A 15,392-nucleotide genomic window follows, 5' to 3' on the forward strand; every position below is an offset into this window, starting at 1 on the left:
AGAAAGGACTTGAATGTCCATGAATTTTGGTACCTGCATGGGAGTCCTAGAACCAATCCCCTACGGATACCAAGAGATGACTGTATAGAGAAAAACCATTGAGCAAAGCCAGAGGCAACATCAGTTCAAACTCTGCTAAGGCTCCAGAATGACAAGATTCCAATCTGGTAAAAGGTTTGGATGAGAGTGACAGCCTTGTGTTGACAGCAGGGCAATGAGCCAGTTCAGACAGCCCCAAGACTTGCCCTAGTCAATCCCAGGCAGAGAGAAGCCCTGCCCACTACAGGAACAGGATTGCTGAAACAGCAACTAGGAAGCTGGTCTACACCAAGAACCTTGGGAATCAGGAAGGCCCAGGAAAAATAAGTATCTACAGGAGGTTCAGGGACGATTTGGACCTCACACCCAAGTGAGAAGCCTGGAAATCCCCAGGGGTGAGAGAACACTGCTTTCATCTACCCTTCCAAAACGGGTCCCACTGTCACCCGTGCATGCCCGTATCTGAAGGACACTGGTGTCTGATCATCCCAAAAACTGGAATTTTTTCTCACTGTGGCCTGGCTGTTTCCCTGGATCTTTGGAAACTGTGGTCACTGTCTTATTCTGACAAGATACAATCAAAGTTAACCAAGAGAAATTATACAGCACTGCTTAACCAAAGTGCCACAAAGAAGGTATAAACAGGGAAGGGTGGGAGAGAAACAACACACAGGTATGTACCAATAGCAGGCAAATTCATTGGGGGCCAATCCCAGTTTTATTCATTTATTTTAAAATGATTTTTAGAGACAGGGTCTCACTATGTTGCCCAGCCTCCTTAGTAGCTGGGACTACAGGCACACGCCAGCTCCAAGCCCAGTTTTAAACACTGATTATTCCCTTTTGAAGCAGATTCATCGAAGATTTCTTTAAATAAATATTTTCATGAAGCATTTACATACATTCATTTATGAAGTGTGTATTGACTCATACTTTTTCAGGAACATGTACAAACACGTTTGACCACAGTCCTCTCACCTTCCTTGGAATGTCCCTCTCTTGGGTCTGTGATAGCTCTTTCCTGGTTGTATCCCTTCATCTCTTCCTCTGTTTCTCTGTCCCCTTTCTCCTCCTCCATCAATAGAGGCATGCACTAAGAGTGCTTCTTTGTGGACTTCCGATCTCTTCATTCTTTCTCCTTGAATAACCATCACTCACTTCTTTTACTTGTCACCTCTACTGCTGATAATAATAGCTGGCAACTATAGGTGCTCTCTGTGTGTCAGGCACTGTACTAAACTCTCAAGTTTAATCCTCCCAACGGTCCTAAGGAGTAGACACTGTTATTATCCCCATTTTTATGTATGGAAAAACTGAGGCTTGGGGGCGGAAGCAGGCTGCCCAGGGTCACCTAGCTAGTAAGGGGCAGAACTGGATTCAAGCCCAGGCAGCCCACCCAGAGGCTTCATGCTGCTCGGTAAGCTCTCAAAACTGGACATCTTCCCAAGGGGCGGGGCCATCTCCACCAGCCCCTCAAACCCTGCATGTCACCCACCAGACATTAGAGAGTTTGTACTGGCTGTGAAGATATTAAAATACTGCAAACTCTGTGGCCTGGAACCCTGTCTTCACCCTGTCACCCTCTCCGCTAAGACCTCCGCGTATCCAGCATCCCTGGCATGGGGCTGAGGGGTGGAGGCTGGTGGGGAGGGGCTTAGCGCCCGCCTGGCCTTAGCCTTGCCAGTGCTAAAACTGTGGCTAAATACTGAGGATTGTGTTGTTTGGTTGGGTTTGTTTGTTTGTTCGTTTTTGAGACAAACACAAATCACTCTGTCGTCCAGGCTGGAGTGCAGTGATGTGACCATAGCTCACTGCAACCTCAAACTCCTGACCTCAAGCAATCCTCTTGCCTCAGCCTCCCAAGTAACTATATCTACAGGCATGCACCACCAGGCCCAGCTAATTTTTAAGATTTTTTTGTAGAGACAGACAGAGTCTCGCTATGTTGCCCAGGGTGGTCTCGAACTCCTGGCTTCAAGCAATCCTCCTACCTTGGCCTCCCAAAGTGCTGGGATCACAGGCATGAGCCACTGTGCCTGAACTAAATACTGTTAGTATCACGTCTGCCTCCTTCTCCTTATGTCTCCACGAACCAGTTCCTCTGCTGACTTCCTTATTTCTGGGGCCCACATCTCATTCTCCAGTTTGTATTATACAGAGCCTTTTTCCCACAGTGCCTGCCATGGGATCCCCCAGTCCTCCATTCTACCTGAAAAACTCGCAGGCCTCCCGTGAGAGCCAGCTGTGGTGCCCTTGGTTCCTCTGTGAGGCTGCCACCACCCTGCACCCTAGGGTGAGTAGTGCCCCAGAAGGACCTCACAAACTCCAGTGAAGGGACTCACAGGCACAGTCTCAACTGTGTCCCTGAGGTCCCCAGCCAGGTTTCTCTACCCTGCAGCCCACGTGGGGTAGAGGGACCATCTAGGCAGCTGTGAAGCTACCTGGGTGGGGGGTGGGGGGAGGCAAGCAGGAGCCCCAGTAAGGAGTCAGGGCCCCTTGGCAGCTGCGGTCAACTTCGAGGTGTGCGGCCTCCTGCTCCTGTCTTAAAGGGATGAGGACAGCTCCTCTGAATGAGGGGGCATGGACCTTGAGGGGCACCTGGGGAGTGAGAGGACAGAGGGAAGAGGACTAGACAGAGGAGAGGGACAGGCAGACCTGCTCCCTCCAGGCTGGGCTGGCCCTACCGGGCTGGGGTACCCCCTCCAGCTTATAGGGTCTCCCACACCATCAGCCCCGCTATGGGGCCTGGACGGAAGGGCTGGGGCAATGGCCTGGGGAGGGGCTCGGGAAACAAGGCTGTCGAACAGGGAAAGCTCCAGCAAAGGGAAGCCCTCTATGCTGTACGTTTCCTGGAAAGGACGATCCCGGGGGGCAGCTGCTGTTGTCAATCCGGTAAAGCTCACAAGCCCCCACACCAGATCCCCCCAGATCCTCTCACGGCTCAGCTCCAGGGACCGGCAGAGACTCTCCCCGGACGGGTCTCGCCTCCCTAAGGGTCTCTGCTTCGCCTGTGAGAGGAGGGGTTGATGTCCTGACTCTAAGGTGTCTCGGCTCTCTGCGTCCTCAGGAGCACGCGCTGCTGGGGGCGCGGGCGGCAGAGGGTGGGCCCTGGAGTCCGAGCCCCCGGGACTCGCGGGCACGCGGTGGGTAGCGGGGGGACAGAGAGGGAACAGCAGCCCAGCGTCCGCTCCAGGTCTGCCCCCTCGAGCAGTGGGGCTGGGGCCCCGATCCCGTCACGCGCGAGCTCCGCCAAGCCCCCGGGCGCGCGGTCACCGAGTGGCGCCGGAGCTGGGGCGCCCCCCACGCCCGCCGCGTTGGCCTCCCGCCCGGGCCGGGTCCCGAGCCCCGCGATCCGCTGTCGGCCCCACGACTTACCCAAAAGTTTCCCTTGAACAGTGAGCGCGTCATCGCAGCGCGAGTGGGGGCGCGGAGGAGAGCCGGGCCGCAGGTGGCACAGAGCGGGGAGGCCTGACTGCCACTGCCCGCGGCCCCGCAGACTCAACTTCTGCGTTCCACACTCGCGCAGGGAAGCCGCCCCCGGGTCCTAAACCACTCCCGATTGCGACGGCCGCCGTCGGCGCTCTGCGCTCCCTGCGCGGGACCTGGGCGGGACCCGCGGCGCTCACCGGGCCAGGGGCTGCAGCCCGCACCCGGACCCAGGCCCATTTAAAGCCCCACAGCGTCAGGCCACGATCAATATATCAGCCCGAAGCTAGCTGCCTCCTTCTGGAAGTCTTTGGGGATTGGAAATAACTGGTCCTGGCTTGGGTTCCTGCCCACAAGGCCCCCTGGACCGCACGAAATCCAGGCTCTGCGGGATGATAGACGGGATCTGATCAGATGGTCGCGAGGACCCGGTTTAAGCTACAGAAGGCCTGGGGCCGACAACTCCCGCAGACGCCTTGGCGTCACGGCGGGCCCCACCGGCACCTGCTGCAGATCAGGCCCTGGGGGACGGTTCATTTTTTATTTTACTTTTTGTTGTTGCAGGTGTTTTTAATGAATGGGGTCACGTTTTAGTCTAAAATGTCATGGAGAGGTCATCTCTGCTGTTTCCCCTTGACTCTAGTCACTTGGTGGTGTCCTAACAGGGCTTCCAGGAGCTCAGCCGCTCTCTGACTCCCTTTCCATTCTCAGAAGGCAAGACCCTTCCCTGCCCATTCCACCCCAGCAAGAGGGGCCCAAGATTCCTTCTTCTCCCTCCACTCTTCCACCCTCACAAATAAAACCCCAGGGCAGGTCAGACCCCTCTCTGCATTGTATTAGATTGGTACAAAAGTAATTGCGGTTTTTGCCATTACTTTTAATAGTAATGCAGGGCTTATGACAAAGTACTGCCTGGTGCGACAGGCCCGAAGCCCAACCTGAGGCCCAGAGGGGTTGAATGGCTTGCCCAAGATCACAGTTTATTTAAGGGATGAAGAGCTCAAGGTTAGAGCTCTGCCCTTCTAAACAGATGCAAAGACAGACATCCTTCCTGGGGCAGATCCATCCTGGGCAGAGGAATAGGTGCTCAAAGGGGGGAGGATAAAGGTCAAGGTTGCCAAGACTGGCACCAGCCCAGCCTGGAGAAGCAAGCATTCACCCCTGGAGCAGGTTCTAGCTACACCCAGACACAGTGAAAGGGCAATTGCTAGAATTATGTGAAGCACCCGGAACAAGTTCTGCTCCATAAAACTGCCACCAGCCCCACTCAGATGAACTCCCACCAATAAAGTCATCCACAACTGCAAAGACGGAGAGGTGGCCTCCAGCCACCAAGCATCTCCAAGGGATGCATCCATTTACCTACTTGCTCATATCCTTTGAAAGCAGTGAGATTAGAAGGAAGGCAGAGAAGCCTGGCAGAACCATCGAGGGGCAGCAGAGGACGTGGTAGGCACTAGGAAGCTAGGCTTAACTGCAGGGGGTAAGAAATGGCACTAACTGGGGACATAGAAGCGGGAGAGCTGAAGACACCACTAAGGTTTTTCCTGGAAGTTTTAAATATTCTGGAAAAATAGTTTAGATACAATTCTAATTGTCACATTTTAATTTTTAATACATGTATAATTTTAAGTTATTAGAACGTTTCACAAGCTCTCACAGTACATTGTGCTTGATTTTCGCGACTCAGACTCTAAGCTCCCTGAATTTTAACCCTCTTCCGCCATCTGGTGACAAAGTTTTTAATTGCAAATGGTCATCCACGCTGCTGGAAAATATTCTTCATTCCGCAAACAGCTCATCTCTGGGGCAGGTATTGTGAGTAAAAAAACAAACAAAGTGTGTGCTATATCCAAGGGATATATTTAGGATATTTTACTAACTTCTGTGGTTTGAATGTTGCCCCCTCCAAGAATTCTTGTTGAAACTTAATCTGAAATGAGACAGTATTGAGAGAGTAGGGTCTTTAAGAGGTGATTGGGTCACGAGGGCCACTAGTCCCATTCATGGGTTAATGGGTTAGTAGATTAATGGGTTATCAGGAGATGAAACTGGTGGCTTTATGCTTTATAAGAAGAGGAAGAGATGGCTGGGCACAGTGGCTCATGCCTGTAATCCCAGCACTTTGGGAGGCCAAGGCAGGTGGATCACCTGAGGTCAGGAGTTCAAGACCGGGCAGGCCAACATGATGTAACCCCATCTCTATTAAAAATACAAAATTAGCCGGGTGTGGTGGCACATGCCTGTAGTCCCAGCTACTTGGGAGGCTGAGACAGGAGAATCGCTTGAACCCAGGAGGCATAGGCTGCAGGGAGCCGAGAGTGCTACTGCACTCCAGCCTGGGCGAGACAGAGTGAGACACCATCTCAGAAAAAAAAAAAAAAAAGAAGAAGAAGAGGAAGAGAGGCCTGAGCTAGCACGATCAACCTCCTTGCCATGTTACACCCCATGCCACAGAGTCCCTACCAGCAAGAAGGCTGGCACAAATGCGGCCCCTCAACCTTGGACTTTTCAGCCTTCATAACTGTGAGAAATAAATTCTTTTCCTTTATAAACTACCCAATGTCAGATACTCTGTTATAAGCAACAGAAAACATACTAGGACACTAACAAAATTAAACAATATTATTATAGCAATTATGAAATAATGAAATTATTTAATATATTTAAGACAAATAATACATTTAAGATAATCGCTGTGAATATTTTGGCATAATCTCTTTCAACAATATATATTTGCAAGAATAAGTTCTTACTGTACATAAAATTTTGAGTCTTGCTTTTTTAACTTAGTATTTCATAAGTATTTTCTAAAATCACCAATGTATTTTTTCTAACAAAAAGTTTGATAGAATACAGGGCTGGCCACTTTATAAGCAGACAATCTTGCACATAAAAATTGACAATCTCTGTGAAGGGCTGGGCAGGGTGGCTCACACCTGTAATCCCAGCACTTTGGGAGGCCGAGGTGGGTGGATCACGAGGTCAGGAGATCGAGACCAGCCTGGCCAACATGGTGAAACCCTGTCTCTACTAAAAATACAAAAATTAGCCGTGCGGAGGTGGCGCAGCACCTGTAATCCCACCTACTCGGGAGGCTGAGCCAGGAGAATCGCTTGAGCCTGGGAGGTGGAGGTTACAGTGAGCTGAGTTTGCACCACTGCACTCTAGCCTGGGCAACAGAGTGAGACTCCATCTCAAAATAAAATAAAATAAAAATATCTTTGAAGAGAAATTTGGCCATGTGATCAAAATGTAAAATGCCCCTATCTTTTGACCCATTAAGTCCATGTCAAAAAACTTACCCTTCAAATATATTCTCACATATGCAAAGTAAAAGATGACACAGTTGTTCATAGCAGTGTGGTTATTTTGGCAAAAGACTTGAAATAATTAATGTCCATCCATGGAGTACCAGCTCAATATATTGTCATATATCGATCCAATGAAATCATATTCAAGCATAAAAAATGAGGAAGCTCTTTGCGTATTGATATGGAACAATCATCAGATATATTAATAAGTGAAAAACAAAAGGCAAAACAAGCTGTCACTAGAATGAGAAGAAAAAAGAACACACACACACTTTCTTTTTTTTTTTTTGAGACAGAGTCTTGCTCTGTTGCCCAGGCTGGAGTGCAGTGGTGCCATCTCGGCTCACTGCAAGCTCCGCCTCCCGGGTTCACGCCATTCTCCTGCCTCAGCCTCCCGAATAGCTGGGACTACAGGCGCCTGCCACCACGCCCAGCTAATTTTTTGTATTTTTAGTAGAGACGGGGTTTCACTGTGTTAGCCAAGATGGTCTCTATCTCCTGACCTCGTGATCCGCCCACCTGGGCCTCCCAAAGTGCTGGGATTACAGGTGTGAGCTACCGGGCCCGGCCCACACACACACTTTCAATGGTCCCCTCTAAAGTGGGGATCTGGGGCCTGAGAGATAGGAGAGAGCAGAAGAGAGCCCTACTTTTCATCCCATGCCCTTCTGGACCTTAGAATTTATACTCTGTGAGTTTATGATAAACCCAAAGAAAACTCATCAATATCATTTTTAATTTTTGCATAACTTCCCATCAAGTGGATATACCAATATGTACTTAGCATTTCCCTAATGCTTTTGGAAATATTACTGTGATAAATATCTTTTATATAAATCATTGTTAAAATTATTCATAGTGGAGGCCGGGTGCAGTGGCTCATGCTTGTAATCCCAGCACTTTGGGAGGCTGAGGTGGGTGGATCATTTGAGATCAGAAGTTCGAGACCAGCCTGGCCAACATGGTGAAACCCTGCCTCTACTAAAAATACAAAAATTAGCTGGGTGTGGTGGTGGGCGCCTGTAATCCTAGCTACTTGGGAGGATGAGGCAGGAGAATCACTTGAACCTGGGAGGCGGAGGTTGCAATGAGTTGAGATCACGCCACTGCACTCAGTCTGGGCAATGGAGTGAGACTACATCTCAAAAAAAAAAAAAAATTACTCATAGTGGAATTACAGGTTAAAGAATATGAATATTTTTAAGGGTCTTGAAATATATTACCAAATAGTTTTCCACAAAAGTTGTATCAGTCTATACTCTCAGCAGTGTACAGCGGTGTCCCTGCCTTTTCAGAAACATTGGATAACATCATTCATAATCCTTGTTATATGATCATGGAAACGCTCTCATTATGCTTTAAATTTGCATGGTTTTAATTACTACTTGATCAGGTTTTTCATACGCATGTTTTTTCAGGCTATGCCATCTTTTGGGAATTGTCCTTGTCCTTTGCCCATTTATCTCTAGAAGTTTTGTTAGTTTTCTTTTTTAAAGCCAGTCAAATTTAGCAGTAGGGGACTGTACATCAACTTTAGTGACACTAATGTTAGTAAGTTCTGATAATTCACTACCACTGGACCAGCCAAAAGTCTTGTTCCTTTTTTTTTTTTTTAACCAATTTGCCATTTTTGTTGCAAACATGTCTTGCTCTGTATTTCACAGCCTAGCACGCTACCTAGCACATCATAGGTGCTCAATAAACATTGATTTAACTGAATTAATTTGTATTTAATTAGATTTTTGGGGGCCCTGTTTTCATGTCTATACAACCCTATGTATTGACGTCCTGTCACTTTTTCCATTGCTTGTTTTGCCTAAAATCCCTTTCCCATCCAGGATCAGTGCAACACAGATGTGACTTGGAAGAACCTCGGAGCAGTCAGACCTATCTTGTAGTTACAAGGACTTGCTGACTTCAAAAAGTAAGAAATCATCCCACCCAACCTGTACTCATTACCTATTGCTGCAAAATACATTACTTCAAAAATTGCAGCTTAAAACAAGAAATATTTATTATTGCCCACAGTTTCTCAGGGCTAGGGATTTTAGAATTGTGTGAGTCTGGCTCAGGGCAACTCATGAAGTGGTAGACAGGCTGTCGGTGGGGCTGCAGTCGGCCTGAGCCCCACCAGGAACTGGAGAATCTGCTTTGAGCTACTCCTGTGGTTGTCTTCAGCTGCTTGCTGGCTGTTTGCCTGAGGTAAACGTCATAGTGGCATGGGCTTTGTCATAAAGCTGCTCACAACATGGCAACCTGCCTTCCCCAGAGCAAGGGATCTGAGAAAGAAACTCAGACAGAGGCCATATTATTTTTATAACCTAATCTCGGAGCCCTATTTAGGGCCATGTCACCAACAAGTGGCAGGAGTTCCTACCTAACCCAGACCCCAACCCTGGGTCTGAATGGAGATTCCCATGCAACTCAGATCTGTGAGGCACTGCTGTCTCCTCTCTGCCCATCAGTGGTCACCCACACACAGCATTAACACTGCTAGCTGGAGTCATAGGTTTTGCTTTGGGGAGGAACCCATACTCTTGTCAGAATGCCCCGGTACAGTGAACTAGCCATGCCACTTAGAAATTCCATGGCAGGCTGGGCACAGTGGCCTACGCCTGTAATCCCAGCACTTTGGGAGGCCGAGGCGGGCAGATCACCTGAGGTCGGGAGTTTGAGACCAGCCTGACAAACATGAGGAAACTCAGTCTCTACCAAAAACACAAAATTAGCCGAGTGTGGTGGCGCATGCCTGTAATCCCAGCTACTCGGGAGGCTGAGGGAGGAGAACTGCTTGAACCTGGGAGCTGGAGGTTGCAGTGAGCCGAGATCGTGCCATTGCACTCCAGCCTGGGCAACAAAAGCGAAACTCCATCTCAAAAAATAAATAAACAAACAAACAACATAAGAAGCACTGACAAATAAGGAATGATGTTTGACCTTGAGTTACATTTATCTTTTTTTTTTTTTCTGAGATGGAGTCTCACTCTGTCACCCAGGCTGGAGTGCAGTGGCATGATCCTGGCTCACTGTAATCTCTGCCGCCTGGATTCAAGCAATTCTCCCGCCTCAGCCTCCCAAGTAGCTAGGACTACAGGCGCATGCCACCATGCCTGGCTAATTTTTGTATTTTTAGAAGAGACAGGGTTTCGCCATGTTGGCCAGGTGGTCTCCTTGAGTTACATTTTTATGGATGTGTTGTTATACATATTCCAAAATTATTTTAGATTCCTAAAATTCTGGTATGTCTTGGTATGTTATCATGTAATTATGGTAATTATATTAAATTATTATAGGCACGGAAATAACCAAATTTGTCAACTGTGTCTTTAACCATGACCATCTCAAGTCATTTCCACAGTTAAGTGCTTAGATCCAACACATTTTCTAAAAGCTCTTTGCAAGCAAGCAAAATCCTAAAGTGTGTCTTCAAAGAGATTCATGAATGGGGGGAGGGGGGAGGGATAGCATTGGGAGATATACCTAATGCTAGATGACGAGTTAGTGGGTGCAGCGCACCAGCAGGGCACATGTATACATATGTAACTAACCTGCACATTGTGCACATGTACCCTAAAACTTAAAGCATAATAATAAAAAAAACAAAACAAACAACAAAAAAACAACAACAAGGAGATTCATGAAAAGGATGGAATGGACCCTGACAAGCACTCTTGAATACTGGCTTCCAGTAAGTTTAGGATCATATTATTTGGACTGGATAAGAAGTCTCAGAACTCTAATGAAGAGACTGCCTGGTTTATGAAACTGGTAATATAAACAGGATAAAAACTAATTGAATATCAAGAAAATAATTTGCCATATTTTCATGCCGAATTAGCCAGAACTGAAATTGTTTATATATGCAATTTGAATGAACACTTATGGTCCAAGTCATATTACCTGTGAAAGCCAATTTAATAAATAGTGCTATGCACCTGAATTAGAGAAACAAAATTGGTAGTCAGGAGGATACAGGCCAGGTATGATGTCTCATGCCTGTAATTCTAGTGCTTTGGGAGGTCAAGGTGGGAGGATCACTGAAGGCCAGGCAGGGCAACAGAGTGAGACCCTAGCTGTACAAAATATTTTTAAATTTTTAAAAAAAGAATATAAATCCAGTGTTAAGCAGGGACTCATGGAGAGCCTAGATGGCCACCTGGTCTTCCCTGAGTCCTTAAAGCTTCCATTATTAAAAGCTCTGCAATCTATGGATCATCATGGAAGGGCTAAAATAATCCAAATGATGAGTGAGTGTTTGGGTAGCAACTGTCCTAAATTGCTAAAATGGTTTATGACCAATATTTGGTTTGTCACATCCATCCCATGAAGTAAGTCAAAAGTCCGGCAGCCTTATAACTCTTGCCAAAGGCCAACTCCCCCATAAATTCTTTCCTAGTTCTAACATTAAACATAGATCTTTTAATCCAAATGACACTTTGTAGTGGTTAGTTACTCCATCTTATTTGTATTTCTATGTAGTAATTATACAGTATTTACAAGACATGATGAATTGGTCTTTTGTTCTCCCTCCTCCTCCTTACTCCTAGGTTAGGTAAGTTACTGATGGAGTCCTTTTGTGTCTTACTCATCTTTGAATCCTTTTTAAGTGTTCATCTCATAGGTAATGCTCAATTAATAGCTGAACTAAGTACTACTTCAGATATGCTTATCTTAATATTCTTGCAATCATAGATTATAGAGCTGAGACGCTAAGAGACTTTCAGGAGAGCAAAAAAGACAAGACCTTACAGTTAACAAATAGTTTTTAAAATACAAGTCTGAAAGCCATAAAACTTCACATTTCAAAGGTCAAGAGCCTTCTCAAATGTTCACCACCCCCAGTGATAAGATAAATGCACACAGATACAATTTTATGACAGCCATTTTGTTGCCACACAGAAGGGCCACTTGGGCAGTGTATTTAGGCCTGCCTGGTTAAAAACAGCCAGGTGCCTATGAGGTCTCCTATGTCATTAAGTCTGTAAGTACTTAGTAAAAAGCAGTATTTGAATCTCATGGTTCATTGCTGTAACAGAAAGGGCTGGACTCTATAGCTCAGCAAAAACACCAGGGAAAGGACTATACAGTTTTAGGGGAGATCTTGAAGTCTTCTAGCACAACTTTTTTTAAGAGTCAGGGTCTCACTCTGTCACCTAGGCTGGAGTGCAGTGGCGTGATCATAGCTGACTGCAGCCTGTTTCAAACTCCTGGGCTCAAGTGATCGTCCCAAAGTGCTGAGATTACAGGCGTAAGCCACTGCGCCTGGGCTATCATATTCTTTAAAAATATCACATATTTTTAAATGTGATATTTAAAAATCACATTTTTAAATATCACTGTGCCTGGCGTGGGCCAGGCACAGTGGCTCACGCCTGTAATCCCAGCACTTTGGGAGGTCGAGGCACGTGGATCATCTAAGGTCAGGAGTTCGAAACCAGCCTGGCCAACATGGTGAAACCCTGTCTCTACTAAAAATACAAAAATTAGCCAGGCATGGTGGTGCACACCTATAATCACAGCTACTCAGGAGGCTGAGGTAGGAGAATCACTTGAACCCAGGAGGTGGAGGTTGCAGTGAGCCGAGATCGCGCCATTGCACTCCAGCCTGGGCAACAAAAACAAAACTCCGTCTCAAAAAAAAAAAAAAAAAAAAATCTCATCAGACCAGACCAGTAGTTAACATTTGGAATTTGATTTATAATGGACAAACATGGTTGTCTTCATTTGAGAAGTTTATTGAGCATTTACGTGCCAGGAGTGGGCTACGAGATCCAGTCAACAAACAAACAATACAAACTCCCAGTAATAAATTAATTCCAATCCATTAGCCAAAGTATTTTTCTCCAAAGTAGTAATCACCACTGACACTAGGTATAAAATGCTCCAACAAGCCGGGCGCAGTGGCTCACCCCTGTAATCCCAGCACTTTGGGAGGCCGGTGGACCACCTAAGGTCAGGAGTTTGAGACCAGCCTGACCAACATGGAGAAACCCCATCTCTACTAAAAATACAAAATTAGCCAGGCGTGGTGGTGCATGCCTGTAATCCCAGCTACTCAGGAGCCTGAGGCAGAATTGCTTGACCCCAGGAGGCGGTGGTTGTGGTGAGCCGAGATCGTGCCATTGCACTCCAGCCTGGGCAACAAGAGCAAAATTCTCAAAAAAAAAACAAAAAAAAAACGAAATGTGCAGAACCTTCTAACTAAAAGTAACTTCCTTATTTCAGAAAAGGAAAATTAGATCTAGAAGTTATTTCTCAAGTAGCTAGAAAGCAAGAGTTGATCAGAAATGACCAACTGCTATCAAGTTTAGTGTTCCTCTAAGTACTGAAAAGGACTTATGAGTACTTTAAGAACTCTCCTTTTCCTACCAAAGATATTGGAGCCCACATATGTAAATATATTTTGACTTACTGGAGACAGAGAGATGGATAAGAATGAAGTTTCGGTACAGCAAATCCCCATCAACAAAATAAAATGGCAAGGCGGAACCCTAGGAAAAATATTTTAGAACATGACCATGTATGACCCTTACAGACAAAAGCCTTTATATATCAGTTAAAAAAAAAAAAAAAAAAAAATGAGGCCGGGTGCGGTGGCTCAAGCCTGTAATCCCAGCACTTTGGGAGGCCGAGGTAGGTGGATCACGAGGTCAGGAGATCGAGACCATCCTGGCGAACATGGTGAAACCCCGTCTCTACTAAAAATACAAAAAAAAAAAAAAAAAATTAGCTGGGCGTGATGGCAGGCACCTGTAGTACCAGCTACTCGGGAGGCTGAGGCAGGAGAACGGCGCAAACCCAGGGGGCAGAGCTTGCAGTGAGCCGAGATCGCACCACTGCACTCCAGCCTGGGAGACAGTGAGACTCCGTCTCAAAAAAAAAAAAAAAAAAAAAGGCCAGGTGTGGTGGCTCACACCTGTAATCCCAGCACTGTGGGAGGCCAAGGCAGGCAGATCACAAGGTCAGGAGTTCGAGACCAGCCTGGCCAATATGGTGAAACCCCGCCTCTACTAAAAATACAAAAATTAGCAGGGCATGGTGGTGGGTGCCTGTAGTTCCAGCTTCTTGGGAGGCTGAGGCAGGATAATTGCTTGAACCTGGAGGCAGAGGTTGCAGTGAGCCAAGATCAGGTCACTGCACTCCAGCCTGGACGACAGAGACTCCATCTCAAATAAATAAATAAATAAGTAAAAAAAAAAGGTAACACAGTAAGAATGAGCAAAGGCTATGAAAAATTAAAAGTAAATAAATAAATAAATCAGTAGGCTGGGCGTGGTGGCTCACACCTGTAATCCCAGCACTTTGGGAAGCTGAGGCGGGCAGACCACGAGGTCAGGAGCTCAAGAGCAGCATGGCCAACATGGTGAAACCTTGTCTCTACTAAAAATACAAAATGTTAGCCGGGTGTGGTGGCATGGGCCTGTGGTCCCAGCTAATTGGGAGGCTAAGGCAGGAGAATCGCTTGAACCCAGGAGGTGAAAGGTGCAGTGAGCTGAGATTATGCCACTGCTCTCCAGCCTAGGTGACAGAGCAAGACTCTGTCTCAAAAAAATAAATAAATCAGTAAAAAAAATTTAATGCAGTAAGAATGAGCAAAGGCTATGAAAAGCTAGTAACAGAGGAAATAAAGTAGCTGTGAAAATATTAAAAGATGGGCGGGCATGGTAGTTCACACCTGTAATCCCAGCACTTTGGGAGACCAAGGCAGGAGGATCACTTGAGCCAAGGAGTTCATCATCAGCCTGGACAACATGGCAACACCCTCCCTCTACAAAAAGTAGAAAAATTGGCTGGGCGTAGTGGTATGTGCCTGTAACCCCAGCTACTCAGGAGGCTGAGGTGGAAGAATCAATTGAACCCAGGTGGCAGAAGCTGCAGTGAGCTAAGATCACACCACTGTACTCCAGCCTGGGTGAGAGAGATGGAGACCCTGTCACAAAACAAACAAAAGAGATATTGACAAGTTTTCATAATCCTATGCATTCTATCTTCTCAGCTTTTGTTCCAGCAATTTTTTCATTTCCCTGAGAATTTTAACTGTCCTATTATTTTCCTGCCTACAGTACCTCTTTATGCAGGTACATCCTCTGGGCAGAGAAGCCAGCTATGCTCTTCAGTATTGTCAGCCTGCCACATATATCCAGTTTAGGAATTTCTCTTAAACACAAAGTACTCTAGAAACTTACAAAGAGCAGCCGGGTGCGGTGGCTCACACCTGTAATCCCAGCACTGTGGTAGGTAGGCCAAGGCAGGTAGATCACCTGAGGTCAGGAGTTCGTGACCAGCCTGGCCAACATGGTGAAATCCCGTCTCTACTAAAAATACTAAAAAACTAGCCAGGCGTGATGGTGGGCACCTGTAATCCCAGCTACGTGGGAGGCTGAGGCAAGAGAATTGCTTGAACCTGGAGACGGAGGTTGCAGTGGGCCGACAGGGTGCCACTGCACTCCAGCCTCAGTGACAGAGTGAGAATCAGTCTCAAAAAAAAAAAAAAAAAATTACAAAGAGCTCAGCCTTGAATTATCTAGCCCAGTTGACTGTACCAATATTCAACTAAAATAGATCAAGAAGCATTTGCTTACCAATTTCTCAATTTGATCTTGGTTTTAAAGA

At 46.5% G+C, this 15,392-nt stretch overlaps 1 protein-coding gene across 3 annotated transcripts in view; it reads right to left on the reverse strand.

The window, feature by feature from the left end:
* The window catches only part of PSTPIP2 (proline-serine-threonine phosphatase interacting protein 2), a 100,631-nt gene extending 85,363 nt beyond the window's left edge, over positions 1-15,268 (reverse strand). For 2 of the 3 annotated variants that reach the window (XM_034943607.3, XM_008955630.4), the window contains exon 1: positions 13,192-15,268. In XM_034943607.3, coding sequence (XP_034799498.2) covers positions 13,192-13,242 — 51 coding nt within the window. In that variant the 5' untranslated portion in view covers positions 13,243-15,268. Of the gene's footprint in view, positions 1-3,414; positions 3,579-13,191 lie in introns of those variants that run through there. The other variant, XM_003830197.4, reaches the window with a different exon arrangement.
* Between the last annotated feature and the right edge of the window lie 124 nt (positions 15,269-15,392).

This window comes from Pan paniscus, chromosome 17 (genome assembly GCF_029289425.2).
Source record: "Pan paniscus chromosome 17, NHGRI_mPanPan1-v2.0_pri, whole genome shotgun sequence".
NCBI classification, from domain to species: Eukaryota; Metazoa; Chordata; class Mammalia; order Primates; family Hominidae; genus Pan; species Pan paniscus.